This window comes from Amia ocellicauda, chromosome 1 (assembly GCF_036373705.1).
Source record: "Amia ocellicauda isolate fAmiCal2 chromosome 1, fAmiCal2.hap1, whole genome shotgun sequence".
In the NCBI taxonomy this organism is placed as follows: Eukaryota; Metazoa; Chordata; class Actinopteri; order Amiiformes; family Amiidae; genus Amia; species Amia ocellicauda.
Genome location: NC_089850.1, coordinates 4,875,213 through 4,892,280, shown reverse-complemented (window position 1 = coordinate 4,892,280; position 17,068 = coordinate 4,875,213). Strand labels below are relative to the sequence as shown.

The 17,068-nt window shown below is 40.3% G+C and overlaps 1 protein-coding gene across 1 annotated transcript in view; it reads right to left on the bottom strand.

Moving 5' to 3' along the window:
• Positions 1-7,334: 7,334 nt before the first annotated feature.
• coq8aa (coenzyme Q8A, genome duplicate a) overlaps positions 7,335-17,068 on the bottom strand; it is a 49,803-nt gene continuing 40,069 nt past the window's right edge. Inside the window, exons 12-15 of the mRNA XM_066706318.1 lie at positions 13,157-13,264; positions 11,874-11,939; positions 11,674-11,760; positions 7,335-9,158 (exon numbers count right to left, since the gene is read on the bottom strand). Coding sequence (XP_066562415.1) covers positions 8,865-9,158; positions 11,674-11,760; positions 11,874-11,939; positions 13,157-13,264 — 555 coding nt within the window. The 3' untranslated portion in view covers positions 7,335-8,864. The remainder of the gene's footprint in view (positions 9,159-11,673; positions 11,761-11,873; positions 11,940-13,156; positions 13,265-17,068) is intronic.

Here is a 17,068-nt window from a genome sequence, read left to right as displayed (position 1 = left end):
TGTTCCAGGGTGAAAAGGTTCAGTTCCCTCAGTCTCTCAGTAGGACATTCCCTTCAGACCTGGAATAAGTCTGGTTGCTCTCCTCTGAACTGCCTCTAGAGCAGTGATATCTTTCTTGAAGTGTGGAGCCCAGAACTGCACACAGTATCCAGATGAGGTCTAACTAGTGCATTGTACAGTCTGAACATTACTGCCCTTGTTCTAAAATCTACACTTTTGACAATATACCCTAACATCCTTTTTTATTGCTTCCCCACATTGTTTGGATGGAGAAAGTGAAGAGTCCACATAGACTCCAAGATCTTTTTCATGTGTTACTTCATCTAGTCCTATTCCTTCCATAGTGTAATTATAGTGGACATTTTTGTTACCTGCATGTATTACCTTGCACTTGTCCACATTGAATTTCATCTGCCAGGTGTCGGCCCACAACTGAATATTATCTAAGTCCCTCTGAATAGCCTGTGCTGCCGAGATTGTATCTGCTGAGTCACCTATTTTAGTATCATCGGCAAATTTGACAAGTTTTCTAACTATCCCAGAGTCCAGATCATTAATATAGATTAGAAAAAGCACAGGCCCTAGTACTGATCCCTGTGGAACTCCACTAACAACTTCACTCCAGTTAGTAGCAACTCCTCTTTAGTGGAGTTCCACAGGAATGGTGTTATTCATGATCTGGGGCCAGTTGCATAAAACTAAACCATTAGACTAGTCTTAATTTGACAGTTAGACTAGTATAATGCAAGTTACTCAGCTGCATAAAAATGAAGACTGACTAAAACTTTATCTGAAAAGTTAAGTCTCCTCACCCCCAGGCTTCCCATTTAAATGGATGGCTGGTATAAGCTACTCCTGCCTTTATTATGATGATGATGATGATGATGATGATGATGATGATGATGATGATGATATGTTGTATTCTCTCACTGAAACGGATGGCTGGTATAAGTTACTCCTGCCAGAGATATCAATTACACAACATTCTGCTGCATCTAATACTGCTACTATGACATCAGAAGCATGACGTCATGGGCTCGGCATTTGAAACATAATGTTATAACACTTGGACTGCGGACATTGAAGCTTGTGATTGTGCTTATTCTGATCATAACGATGGAAATCCCGGTCTCATCAAACTTAGTTACAGGTGAGGACAGCTGTACGTGTTGTCTTTATGGATTTCCAATGTGGTCTGAGCTTGTATGTGTTCAAATTAGTGCTGCGCCGATACAACAATTCGATGTAAAATGGCAAGACTATTGTTCACGATGTTGTATCGATACTCGGACCTCTAGAGTCGATGTGTATTAATGTACGTATTTATTATGCTCGTAATATGCGAGCAATAATAAGGTTTGGGGTGAATCACACGCACGCAGTTCTGAGCTCAGTCCTGTAGAGGGCAGTGCGCTCGGGCGGCTTTGCATTCTGCTCCCCATGACAACACACCACACCCGCACACCAATAAACCCCCCAGATCTGCCCCATCTGCCCCATCTGCCCCTGTCCTAATGGGACCCTGCAGCAGTTTGCTCCAACACTGAGCGGCAGTGAAGCAGATTTTCCTGCCTCTGTACGCGTTTAGTCCTTCGCCGGAGCACAAAAGGCTCATTACGGCACTTTCTCTCCCCAGTAATTTAGTTTCCTCCGCGGAGAAATACATACATAAACAAGTTAAATAAATACATTTCATATAGTTCTAATTTAATCGAAATAGCAATCATCCAGACGTGGTGTTATTGAGATGGGTGTACATGATAGTATTACAAGCACTGTATTATTATAACCTACTGTCCACGAAATAGTAAAAAAACACGATCATTTATTAAAATAGTGATCAGGCACAGGCCAGAGGTGTGGTCAATAAGTGACAGCAGCCCTGCTGTGAGCACGGAGGAGAGGCTGATAAAAAAAGCTAAACTGGAAAGACCTGCCTCTGGACGTGATCTTCACACTGAGAACGAACCCTCTGGCCAGGGTGAGCAGCACAAATCCAAAGGTGAGCTCAGCGGGGAGCTGGGACCAGACTGTGAGGGTTAGAGACAGTCATGCTCAATATTTAGCACATATGCACATCCCGGCAAAAGAACCAATTTCCAAATCCAGGAATTGCCTCTCAAACAGAATCCAGCATTTCAGGAGCTGCTTATATCCAAGGTGTGCAGCTCTACAGCTGGGAGGGCACGGCTCCAGGCAGCATGATCTCTTCATCACTTCATTATAACTACCATTGCATTGGGCTGTAAATATTCAGCAAAACTAGGCATTTCAAAATAAGAGACTCCTTGACAGGACATTTACTTCTCAAAGACCTTGTACTTAAAAAAGGCCAATTTCCCCACTGCTGAGTGTGATCATATTCATTATCAACATTTTACACAACAAGACCTAAATGTTTCCTTAAAGACCTGTACTGTTCCCTGCAATGCTTTAGGTGTTTATTAATAGAAGCTGTAAAGATTAATTAAGAAACAAACTATAAAACTATACAAGTGTGTGACATAATCAATGTCTAGCTCTTAAATCCACAGCCACATATTTCTGTTTCAGACAAGTTCTCTATGAGAAGGGGGAGCTGACAGGGACAGGGATTTATGGCTCGGTCTTTGCTGGGATCAGGAAAGCGGACAACGTGCCAGTAAGGATCTTCACTCAATTTCTGAAACTACAATGGATAATTAAATAATAATAATTAAATAATAATTATTAAAATATGGGTATATTGTCCAAAACTACCAATTTTAGTAGCTGAGTACAGTACAGTCATGTAGTCATTTTAATATGTGTCAGCAAGTATTACGATAAAGCTTAAATGTATTACACTTCAGTAGGTACATAGGAAAGAGGAACATTTCATTATATAAACATAGTTGGATCTTAAAAAAAAGATTCCAGGGCATCTCTCTATTCAAATATATACAGTAAAGTACATAAAGAAACACATAGGTTTGCCATCCCTTTTCTTCACAAGAGCAAATCATTAATCCTAACTACAACTCAGCCCAGCTGTGCCATAAACAGTTTATATGTAAACTTAACATCATCATTTTCTTTCCTCTCCATTAATGCTCTGTTAGGTCGCAGTTAAATGCATCGATCTCAAGTCTACAGAAAACGGCAACGATGGTGAGTGGGTTTCTTACCAAAAAAAAAAAAAGCAACAGATCAAAGATACGAGCTTCCTCTGAAATTAGAGAGATTGGAAAGGTGGCAATATTATATTTTAAGCCATGGCCAATTTAGAAAATTAGAAATATATTATCTAAATATGATACAATGTGGATTAAGCAAAAACAGCAACATCAGCATACTCTTCTGAATAAACCCTACATAAATACAAACTATTACATCTAGTCAGGATAAACTCCTGCTGCCATAAACTTGTTTCAAATCTGCCATTTGGTGTTCAGGCGCTGTGCTGAGGACAGACACCTCACTCGTTCACACGCGCTGCAGTGGACCTTCCATTACAGTCCAAATGATTAAAAAATGTATTAACAACAACAAATATCAGCAGTGTCCCGCTGTACTGGGTGGCTGGTGGTAGTGGTGGGCACGGCTGCCTCTCAGCTCCTGGGACCCGGGATCTGGCTCTGGTGTCTGTGTGGAGTCTGCCTGCTGTCTGTAGTTTAAACAGTGCAGTTTTATTATTATGATGATGATGATTATAGTTATTATTTGATATATCTGCTATCCTGCCTCTCTCTCTTCTCCAGCCTCAGCAGAGGGACCCAGTGCCCTTGGAGGTTCGCTCCATCAGCAGGTGTCTGCTGCCCCGTCCTGCCCCGGTGTGGTCGGGCTGCTGGATTAATTCACTCCCGAGCCCTGCATGGACCTCTTTGATTTCGTAAAGCAGAAGGGCGGCTACCTAGAGGAGCCCATGGCCAAGGACTTCCTACAGCAGGTGGTGCAGGCGCTTCAGCACTGCCACGCCCGTGGAGTGGTCCATTGGGACCTCAAGATCGAGAACATCCTTGTGGAGACCATCAGCCACCGCCTCAAACTCATTGACTTCGGACTGGCGAGTCGCCTGCGGGAGGGTTTCTACACAGACCAGGCCGGTGAGCAGCGGCACAGTGTTCACACACACAGAAGGCATGGATGCCACCAGAGAAATGGCTCGATGCCCTGAGATCAGTCTTTAATGGCACTTCATACGTGAAGAATGGAGATCCGCAGTGTTTGGGGATCTTATTGGAATTAAGCGTGTTTTAATAACAATCATCGCTGGAACTATGATTCTTCAGAATCTTGCTGTCTCACAGGGATGAGTTTCTGCACGTTTATGGAATAAAAACACAGATACGTGCGTGTCTAGTAAACAGTATGAAAATATTCTGAATATATAGCATACATTTGATATACAAACATTTTGTCTTTCTTAGCTTAGCTATGGTAACTTGAGCCACGGACTCTATATATTGTCAGCTCTTCCTTTACCAGACTTTTCTTCCTAACTTGTTCTCCTAGGTACTCTTGAGTTCTTGGCCTCGGAGACAATGCGCATTGGACAGTACCGGGCGCTTCCTGCCACAGTGTGGTCAGTGGGAGTTCTCCTGTATGTCCTGCTGTGCAGCTCGTACTCGATTATACAGGGAAGGCTCTCTTTCCCCAGTTGTATTTCAAGAGGTGAGGGGTGCTGAGACAGACTTTGTTTAACTGCACGACCCCATGCCGAGCGACAAGCAATATATTCACGCCCTGTGAATACAACACAGGTCAAGCCTAAACAAATACCATAACTGCTGTATCCCCGACCATTGTGTGTGAGTTAAGATCATTATAAAAGTAAATTTAGTATTCATTGTTCAAACTTCTCTGATTTCGGTACATTTAATCCCCTGCTCCACAATGTACATTATCTCAATGGCACAGAAATACCTGCCTGACTAATAACAGCAGTGCAGCTCACCTGATATCAGACAGAGGTGACTGATATTCGGAGGCTCCTCTTGGGCCAGAGCTGAGACCCTTGTTTCCCTCCTGACAGATTGCTGTGACCTGATCCACAGCTGCTGTAACATCTCTACTGCCAGTTGGCTGACCCTGGAGGAGATCCTGCTCCATCCGTGGATGGCATGAGCTGGAACAGCTTCCTCAGCCTCGACTCAGACAACCTGCCGAGAATAATACTACTGCACTAGAAAATGCCATCATCACAATACTGGCTGTGTTTACTTAGAACCAGTAACAAATCAAGACCTGCTGCTTGTTTTGTGTCTAGACACTCATTATTACCTGTGATTTACAGTAAAACTTTACATTCTTCTGATCACTCTTTCGCTATTAACTCTACTGATTTTACTTTGTAAATTATTAGTTTGTGTGTTGTTTTTTAATGTGCTTAAATTTAATTTTTTAATTGTAAAGTGCTTTGTGATTTCCTCAACATGAGAGGCACTATATCAAATAAATATATTTTATATTGTTTTCTCCCGTGTTATGTACATCAAAATACTAACTAATGACATTTCCTGTAAAAGGAACACTGAAGTAAGAGTTCACCGAGTTATTCAACATCTCCCTGTAGAGGACCCTGGTAACACTGCACATATAGAGACGAATAGTGAACTAAAGGTTTGGTTTGAGGGAAAATCATCAGAATACATTTATTTCAAATATTACCTCACAATTTCCAAACACAAACTGATCTTGTTTCACGATGCAGGAAGTTAAACCAAAAACAACAGAAAATAACAATGTTGAACAGCCCAGATTATTCTCAGCAGCATGGCGCTTAACATCCATGGCTATGGGTTTGGAATATTAATTATTAATTATAGTTTTTATTTAATTTGTGAATAAAATTTAACCTTGCTGTACTTTACCCCAGAGACCGCTTCCCATTTCATCCATCTGTATCCGTATCCATATCGAGTCCGAGGAGTCCACATCAATAACTATATACAATCATATCATTACATGTGTATCTTCTGAGGGCTGACAATTGATGTGATCAATCCTGGCATTCTTTTATTTATGCTTTTATAAAAATAAAAAGGTGGGGAATGCAGGACACAGTATATACGGTACACTAGTGCATAGAAATATATCCTATTAATATTTATCCCTTAAAAGTGTATACTGTGGTGAATCAAGGTACGGTCTTAGCAGAGAGAACATGGTAAAACCATAAAATAAGTTGATGGGAATACATGAAAAATCACCCACAGATCCATGGATGAATGTTGCGCCTTTCAATGTCAACTCTGTATTTCATTTACATCTCTATTATTATTTTAATTGTAAATGATTTGCTTTTGACTGGCACATACACTGGTCCCCTAAATGTGTGTGGGGTTTTTATGGTATTTGCATAGCAAAATGGATACAGAATTTGGCTTTTCAGGATGGGGTGAAAAAATTAATTGGGCAGAAACTTATTAAGAAGCTTTGTGAAAAAGCCAAATCCAGGTAAGCTTCAGGGAGTCACTTTACCCCCCAAAACCACTCGGGACCCACTCTAACACCATCTGGACAATCATGGCTGGTAAATGACAAACCACTGATGTATAAGAGATTCACAAATCAAGGGAGACAAGCTGGGCCACAACAATATAGTTTCAGTGCTGCAGTCTGTGCTCAAAATAAATGACTCTTTTCCAATCCGTTCCCATCGAGTTATACTTTCTAATTCCTTACAGATGATGCCAATGTCCTATTGCAGCCTTAAAGTCAAATTCTGTTTTCAAGACATTTAGTTACAGACTACCTTTCAGCAAGAAGATAAGGTATAATATTTGCATCATATTCTTCTACTCAACAGTTTGAGCTCCTACAATGCGTTTAATATTGTGTGGCAAATGGGGGGGGTCGTCTGCCACGGCGTTATTAGTCTCCTAAAGACGACCATGTCACCCTCTTTATGATCAGAGGAGAGGGACCTCTCGTTTGAGATTAATAACCCAAGATTCCCCACAAGTATGCTTCAATTAAATTAAGAAACCAAGAGTCTATATAAAACTGGGCAAAGATGGTGAGTAGGTTTCTTACCAAACAAAACATAATAAGAGTCAAAGATACGAGCTTCCTCTGAAATCAGCTAAAAGTAGGTGTAAGAGGCTTTATGACTGACTTCTACCTCCTACTCTGAGCGGGGAGTAATCTTACTCCTAAACTAACTAGGAGTAATTCTGAGCTGTTTTATGAATATGTGCCCTGATCATCCTGCACAGGATTGTAGCTGTGATTATTCAGAATATTCTTATGTTTAACATCAGTAGAAAAATAAAGCTTGGTCATCTTATTCACCCAAAGCTGTGTACATCATAAGTAATGCATGAATAATGAGTATTTGCAGAGCAAAACTGGAAAAGACTTAAGTGCACATATTTTACAAGATCATTTACATTTTATTTTCATACCTCATCTTACAAGTAGCATCTTTAATCTGAACATTAAAAATCCATCTCCATCGTAGCACTCAGATAATAAAATCTCAGTCATATAAGGACTGAATATTTCTTGGATCCCTGACCTTTTATTCGAATAGGCACATCTCCATTGCGTCCACAAAAACTTAGCTACAAAGCTCTACAATCATTTTGTTTTGATTAATGATTTTTGATCCTTACAAAAAAAGTCAAGCATTCAAAAAGAGAAAGAAAAATTACAGCATACAAATTTTATTCCTCAGTACCACAGTATTTTAACAACTAACAAATATACAATCCTGCAATGATTGCCTTTGATCATGTGACGTAAAGAAGCAAAGCAACCACCGGTTAACAAGCACAATAGGCTTTTAAAGCCCAATAAAAGTTTTAAGTACTAAACAGATTCCTAGTTTAAGCAGGTATTAAAATTGAGAGAAGAGAGAGAAAAAAAAAAGTAATATATTAAAGAGAAAGGCAGGCTTTGGAAATAATAATGAATCAAATGAACCTACCACTTCAAAAAGAACAACAACAAAAAAAAAAAAACTAAACAAAAGCAAAAACAACAGGAATCCCCTCCATCATCACCAGATAATTCTTCCAATAACATCACAAAGTGAGCCTTTCCATCTTTTACAGAACTGAAAACGGACAATGACCTTCAAAACGTTTCTGCTCCATTTTCTTGCTTTTTTTCTATATACCTCAGGAATTGCAGTGTGTCTCAACTCAAAACTCATATCGTATGTGCGTAGTACAAAACTGTCTGTCATTAGAAGTTTGTGAATCAGATGCCTTCTGCATACGCTGGCACAAAAGAATAACGTTGTTCTTTGCCTTTCATTTTGTTTTCCTCCCTGCTGAAAACAGATGATTCAGTTTGGCCTGAAATTGTTCAGACATGAATGCACCACCCAAATATATTATTAACAAGTTAATGGGGGAGAGTGAATGCATCATTTAAACAAATACTAACCCTCTCATGTTTGGGGCATTATACATTAATTGTGATTTGGCGTTTCTGATCTTGGGTGATGCCAACATGTCCAAACAATTATAAAAAATGAAAAACCTCACTCAAGTTAATCATTTTCAAACTAATGCCACGGAACTTCCCCCTTGAACTCAGTTTCATGCACAGTTCTGCAGTCTTATTTATTGTTTTGCTTGCAACATAACAAATCATCCTCCCCCCTTCCAAGTGTCGAATTGAACAAAAGCCTTTCTTTGCTGAGTGCGTCCATTGACAGTGATTGAAGGACAAAATGTTAACCAGAGGCAAATGTTAAACGTGCTCCTTACAAACTCCTACAGCAGAAGGATGGGAGAATGGAGGAAAAACAGAGGAGGAAAAAAAGTGCCAATTTACATTCAACAGACAGGCCTGGACAGGGCTCAGTAAAACTCTCCAAACTCTCCCTAGTTCAGCCTGCCCCGATGTGGGATTCCTCACTCTCCATGTGCTTCGGTGTCGGGCGTTGCCAGTCACTCGCTTGGTCCGTTTTTCCTGTCGTTCCAGTACTTGTCGTAGGCATGATCGAACATGTCCTTGCAGCAGAGCTTGGCTTTCAGCCGGGAGCAGATGAGGAAGGAGCCGCCCATCTTGCGGTGCAGGGAGTAGGTTTCTTCTGGCGGGGGGGACAGCCGCTGCTTCAACATCACGGGGATGAGGTTGTGGATGCGCTGGGTGGTGCTCTGGGAGCCAAAGTCAAAGGGCACTTGCGAAGCGAACGCCTCCCCCAGGATCATCACTGCGTCCACGTGAGCATTCTCCATGGCCTGGGTGAGATGCAGAGGAGGACACTCGTAAGATATCTGGTTTACAGGATAACGGGAGAGCTAGGTAATCTTCTGGGGCTTGATCACTGTCCAAGTCACACCCGGGTGACACAGCTCTTTAAATGCTACAATGAGGTCATCCAGTCTAGGGCTGCAACATACGACTATTTTGATAATTGATTAATCTGTCGATTACTACTTCAATTAATCGGATAAAAATAATTCCAGCATTAAATGCAAGTATTTTATTAAAGTTTTGAGTTTTTCCTCATCTTGCGAAATGCACTCTTTAAAACAAATTGAGATGGCAGTTATAAAACCAATAGAAAACATATGTGCACAAAATAAAGGGCTTTATTGTATATAGTGTATATATTAACAGGTGTTTTTACATTAATCTAAAAACACAAAGCTGTTTTACTCTTCAGTTTGAAAGGTGCTAAACTCTTTTGATAAATAATGAAAAATAAAGTAAACTTTTCTACATCAAATAGCTTCCACGGCAGTCCAATACTGCACTGTGGAGGTAAAAAAATAATAATCCTGAAATGAGAGACGATACAAGTATTCATAGTAGCACAATATTTAAATTTACATGCACAATGGATGATGCATATGATCACAACTTGCGTGAAAAGAGAAAAACACGTGTGTTCATATTCCCTTTCCCACCTGCACACTGACTGTGAAACGAGTGCGATTCGATGTGATTTGATGTGCGTTAACAATGTCATCAGACAATGAAACACGAGAGGAAGACGTGGATTGGTGGAAAAGCTCATCATCTGAGTGTCTGACCAGGAATAACTACAACAGAGCAAATCAATATAGACCGACAATATATAGCAAGTTATCGCGCAGGAGCCGGGCAGGAAAGGTACAGGTTAAGCACAGATCAACAACAACACATTAAAAGTAAAATATTATTTTACTATTAAAATAGTATTTTAAATAAATAGTTGAAACATGCACTCTGCTTTTGTGTCTTTACGGTGAGGTGTAGTTTATGTGCGAACATTTTTAACATATTTCGTAAACATTATGTAAAAGATAATTATTTCTTCAGCAGCCGCGTTGTAAACTCTAAACGAAGCTCAAACGTTTTCCGCACTTCCACAGGCTCTGAGAAGCGCCGCTACACACGCTAGTTTAAAGAAATGTCTTAAAAATTACACTTTTAAATAAGTTTTAAAGGATCTCTGTTAGTTGCCAGTTTTAAAATCCTCTTAGGCTTTTTGTATTGCTTGCTCCCCTTTATTGGCTACCCTGCTTGTTTTCTTGCTTACTTTGTCTTTTTACTGTGTCTGGTTTAACTTGCTTGACTGTAGCGGGTATAATAAGATTGCGTTATAAATAAAATGTTTAATATGAACATTAATAAAAAATGTAGTTGAGGAGGTAAAGAAACATACGTAGCTTGTTTCACACATACCAGTTCAAGAAACGGAAAGGCTGTGCACTTAGTGCGGTTTTAACGGATCCATAGTGTAATATTATTAATATTATTATTATTAATAATAATACAAAAAAAAAACCTGCCATGACGTTGACGGACACCTTATCGGATGTCAGACTATAAATGTCGTGTCGGTTCCAGTGCCACTGCATGTACCAGCTGAGCTCTCCCTCCCTGTCCTCATGGCTCCAGTGCTCCTCAGTGCTCATGCGTCATTGTCGCGCTCATGTAGCTGCAGACCGTCTTCTGCGCAGTTCAGTGTGAAGTGCTCGATACTTCAGACTTTCACGGCTTTCCACAGGACTGCAGCCGGCGCCTCTTCAGTTTTTGTTTTTGGTAGCTGCGCGGTAGACCCAACTAATCGACGATGAAATTCGTTGCCAACAATTTTTAATAATCGTTGTAACTGATTTAATCGATTTGGTGTTGCAGCCCTAGTTCAATCGTTTTGCCTTTAGGTCACAGTGACAGAGTGTAATATGATGGTAGTAAAATGGTTGATATGATGTAAATCCCATCCATTCCATGTATGAATTCCATATTTATTATCAACAATGGTCAGTTAATAAACTGACTTCAATACACTCTACCTTGGTGTGGAGAACTTAACTACATAGATGTGCAAGGTTAAATACAGCTTTGTTCAAGAACTGTAAAACATCTGGAAACTAAATGCAAAAGTATTACAGATGACACAAACAAACATGGAAAAATATATGATTGGAATAACAAGAAGAGACAGAAAAATTAATTAATGATTCCAAGAACAAACAAACGTGAAATTCAAACATGAAGAGTGGAAAATATTAAAATGGAAAGGAGCCGGACACATTGTAAGAAGAAAAGATCACAGATGGACAAAAGAAGCTATTGAATGGATCCCAAGAGACTAAAAAAAAGACCTAGAAGACGAACACCTAAGATGCCTGCAAAGATTAAGTCATACACTTTGCAGGCATAGCATGGGAAAGAAGCTCTAGATCAAAGCAAGTGGAAACATCCTGGGGAGCCTTCACCCAGCAGTGGATTGATATGAGCTGAATAGACAGAATTTCTTACCTTGGATTCATACCCGGTGAGAAACTTCATGTCTATTGATCGTTTCAGCACCAGCTCTCGATCCCCATCCGATGCTGCTTTGATGATCTGAAGAACGATAAATAATCATGATTTTTTTCCTTCCATTTCTCATGGCTTTCATCATCTTATCTGAGGCTTTTCTATAATGGATGGATGGGAGATAGCTATGTTTGTCTCACCTCAATGTAGACATCGGTAAAGTCCTGATCAAATCCTCTTGTAGCTCCAAAATCTAACAGTGCAACCTACAAGTAAAAAAGGCAACAATGTGACAACAACATACTAAACAATTACGACAGTCATTATTCACTAAATCATATTAAGCAGAACTTTAGTCTCCTCCTTGCTTTCATAGCAGCATAAAAAATAATTAAACCATGAAAGCAATGGCTTCACCACTAAGATAAACGGTTTGACCTTGTTGTGCCTTCAGGCCCATCAAGACTTAAATGAAATTAAGGTGCTTTGGAGGTTTGTCTTCACAGTCAGGCTAGGTCTCGTCATGCCAGCATATATATATATTGGCCTATAAATATATACATATATACATATAAATATATATATACACACACACACACACATATATATATATATATATATATATACTGATCAGCCATAACATTAAGACCACTGATAATCTCGTTATCATGGCACCTGTCAGTGGGCGGGATATATTAGGCAGCAAGTGAACATTTTGTCCTCAAAGTTGATGTGTTAGAAGCAGGAAAAATGGGCAAGCATAAGGATCTGAGCGACTTTGACAAGGGCCAAATTGTGATGGCTAGACGACTGGGTCACACAGTGCATCGCAGTTTATTGCGCATGGGGCTGCGTAGCCGCAGACCAGTCAGGGTGCCCATGCTGACCCCTGTCCACTGCCGAAAGCGCCTACAATGGGCACATGAGCATCAGAATTGGACCATGGAGCAATGGAAGAAGGTGGCCTGGTCTGATGAATCACGAGTTCAAGGTGTTGACTTGGCCCCAAATTCCCCAGATCTCAATCCAATCGAGCATCTGTGGGATGTGCTGGACAAACAAGTCTGATCCATGGAGGCCCCACCTCGCAACTTACAGGACTTAAAGGATCTGCTGCTAACGTCTTGGTGCCAGATACCACAGCACACCTTCAGAGGTCTAGTGGAGTCCATGCCTCGAGGGGTCAGGGCTGTTTTGGCGGCAAAAGGGGGACCTACACAATATTAGGCAGATGGTCATAATGTTATGGCTGATTGGTTTATATACACACACATTCACCGACAGCATTTTCACTTCCCTCCACTGTGAGAAGATCGCCCTGCAGCAATTGGACTGTGCTCAGTTTTAAATCAACCTCAGCGGTCAAACCAATAATTCAGCTCAAATTCATGGTTAAGCTTTGTCATCCCCTTGCATGTGTACCAATGGACTTCTGACTTCGACAAAGCTGTCCCCCCTTCACAGCGAACAGCAGCGTACTCACCCTGTGCGTCTGAGGATCGTAGAAGAAGTTGGACCAGTTTGGATCTGTCTGCATGTACCTGAACTCAAACAGCTCCCGCAGGCAAAGGATCAGGATGTTTTGACAGATCTGTAAAGGGGGTAAAGAGAGACGAGGGGAGCACAATGTTAGAGGACTGTGAGAGATTGTTAGATGACTGCACTCAGTCCAGAACTGATCATATAGGTTGTCTTCTAGGATATGCTTGGCATCTATACCTTGGGGGGAAAAACGGTTCTTATCGTAAGGATGTTTAGCAATAAAAATGTGAATTCAAATTACCTACGGTGTAATATCTTGCACATTTTATTCTTGCTATTGACTCAACCCCAGGGGGCGATAAAACATATTTTTACTTCTTAAAGTTAAAATAATCTAAGGTTTATTTTAATGTATTTATTAGCAGACACACTTATCCAGGATGACAGTTTACACAAGAAGCATTGCAAAAGTGTAGTTTATAATGGATTACTGTAGTTTACTCATTTAATAGATTTCAATGGACAATTGTATTGTGCTAAACATAGTGGATGAACCTTCCTTAGATATTGCAGCAAAAATGCAATGAGAAAAATAATAATGTGAACGTCTACTAAAACTTTATAAACAGGTTTTTAAGTAGGTATTATGTAGGTGTCCATTAGCAAACAAGATGGAGAATACAATTTAAGTTTAGTAAAACAGATCTGATACACAATGTTGACAACACTACGCATGCATGCACACAAAATTAAACACACCACAGCTTTAGCCAAAAACATTGTATATTAATTAGGGCTGTCAATCGATTAAAATATTGAATCGCGATTAACTGCATGATTGTCATGAGTTAACTCGTGATTAATCGCAATTTAATCGCACATTTTTATCTGTTCTAAATGTACCTTAAATTAATACTTTTCAAGTTTTTAATACTCTAATCAACATGGGCATGGACAAATATGGATGCTTTATACAAATCTATGTTATGTGAAACCATAATCAACATAGAGCATGAAGACTAGACATGTTTCAAAGGTCATAGATGTTTTTCAAAGAACATGTTCATGTCTATTAGACACATGAAAAAAATAACAGAAATACCAGGTTCCCATTACTTCTCTTTCTTTGCACTGAGCAATTTACTTACACAAGCATGTTTACATTTAGTTATCGCTGTGGTGAGTCTATTGCTTGTGGAGTTGTCCATCCGTCTCCGCTGCAAATGATCTAGTGTGCTCTGCCTTTGGCTAGGTTGAGGAGAGCTCTCTGCATCAGTTGGATGCTTCGCCATCAAGTAATTTTAAACTCGACGTGCTGCGGTGATAACTTAATTCACATCGACAATCAATGCAGACAACTTCAGACATCGTTTTGTATATGAATTTTCCGTTCAGAAGACCTTTTTCTTGATCCATTTATTTTTGCTGCTGCATCCTTTCCTGTATTATGGCTCGCTATGGCTGCATCTCCATTTCTCCAACTACGGGCTAGGCTACAGGTCAAAATGCGCGCTGCATTAATAAAATTAGTGCCATTAAAATGAATTTGCGTTAATGCGTTATTAACGCGTTAATTGACAGCCCTAATATTAATATATTCAATTTACAGTTCCATCATCACAGATAACATTAGTGTAAGACCACAGTAAAACCTCACAGAAAACATGCAGCTTTAGTACAGTAAGCGTTCATAAAGGATGTTTCTGGCATTGCACACACTAGTAAACAAGTCTGAATTTTCACAAACTCCCTTAATACTCTCTACAGATCCCAGTGCTAAACTGACGGCCCCAGACACCCTGAAGGTCACTTGCTGACAGAAACGGGCGCACTGCAGCACACAACAACTAAGGGAGTCGGACACCTTCTCTTCAGGGACAGGGCATGGGCAAGGGCTTTATAATGTCTCCAATAATCCAAGCTGCAGGTCTAAGGATTGAGGGTGACTTCTCCCTCCCACCACTGGAGTTCATCCCAGATTTACATCAGGTCTCATTAGTGCGACGTCTGTTAACCACAAAAGCATTTCATACCCAGACAAGATGCATCAACCTGCGATCTGAAGGTCAATACAAAATAATGATAGTTCAAAATAAAATGATTATTGCACAAACATATATACTTAAAATGGTTTGTAAAATCTTTGATAAGTATCCAGAAAGTGTTCCTGTAAAAAAGATCTACTAAGTTCAATGCTTTACTCACACTATGATGTCCTAATGGAGCAACTTGTCCTAAATTACATGGATTAATCACATTAATGCTGCAAACAGATCTTGCGTTTTAGCACTGATTCAGCATCTGTCAGAAAAATTGCACAAGAGACATTTACACAGAAGTCTGTGCTGGCACAGCGAGGTGTTGCTTCCAGTGTAAAATGTAAATTACCATATCATGCATCACACTTTATGCAAACACTGAAGGTGGTTGAGTAGCAGCACAGTACTGTCTTTTTCTCAATGCCAGGAAAGACATTTAGCTGGTCTTTTGAAAACTGCAGAAACAAAAAAATGCAGGAGCACTCTCACTTCCAACAGGCAGTAGAGTAGCCTTTTATTTTTAGAGTTATCAACACCCTTCTCATATTCCTGTAATAATCCAGTATGCTGTGTGTCCTGTACAAGGCAGCTGTGCAATCCATTGGCTGTATTATTTTCTGTTTTCCATTGGACATTGAAAACACAACAATATGGCAATATCCAGGGAAATTTCACCAGTGCAGCCAGAGACATTATATATATATATATATACACACACACACACACACACACACACACGCACACACAGTACTGTGCAAAAGTTTTAGGCAGGTGTGAAAAAATGCTGTAAAGTAAGAATGCTTTCAAAAATAGACATGTTAATAGATTATATTTATCAAATAACTAAATGCAAAGTGAGTGAACAGAAGAAAAATCTAAAACAAGACCATATTTGGTGTGACCACCCTTTGCCTTCAAAAGAGCATCAATTCTTCTAGGTACACTTGCACAAAGTCAGGGATTTTGTAGGCATATAGTCAGGTGTACGATTAAACAATTATACCAAACAGGTACTAATGATCATCAATTCAATATGTAGGTTGAAAAACAATCATTAACTGAAACAGAAACAGCTGTGTAGGAGGAATAAAACTGGGTGAGGAACAGCCAAACTCAGCTAACAAGGTGAGGTTGCTGAAGACAGTTTACTGTCAAAAGTCATACACCATGGCAAGACTGAGCACAGCAACAAGACACAAGGTAGTTATACTGCATCAGCAAGGTCTCTCCCAGGCAGAAATTCCAAGGCAGACAGGGGTTTCCAGATGTGCCGTCCAAGCTCTTTTGAAGAAGCACAAAGAAACGGGCAACGTTGAGGACCGTAGACGCACTGGTCGGCCAAGGAAACTTACTGCAGCTTATGTCCCCTTACAATCGGAAGATGTCCAGCAGTGCCATCAGCTCAGAACTGGCAGAAAACAGTGGGACCCTGGTACACCCATCTACTGTCCGGAGAAGTCTGGTCAGAAGTGGCCTTCATGGAAGACTTGCGCCCAAAAAGCCTTACCTCCGAAATGGCAACAAGGCCAAACGACTCAACTATGCACGAAAACACAAGAACTGGGGTACAGAACAATGGCGGCAGGTGCTCTGGACTAATGAGTCAAAATTTGAAATATTTGGCTGTAGCAGAAGGCAGTTTGTTCGCTGAAGGGCTGGAGAGCGGTACACGAATGAGTGTCTGCAGGCAACAGTGAAGCATGGTGGAGGTTCCTTGCAAGTGTGGGGCTGCATTTCTGCAAATGAAGTTGGGGATTTGGTCAGAATTAATGGTCTCTTCAATGCGGAGAAGTATAGGCAGATACGTATCCATCATGCAATACCATCAGGGAAGCATCTAAATTGCCCCAAATTTATTCTGCACCATGACAATG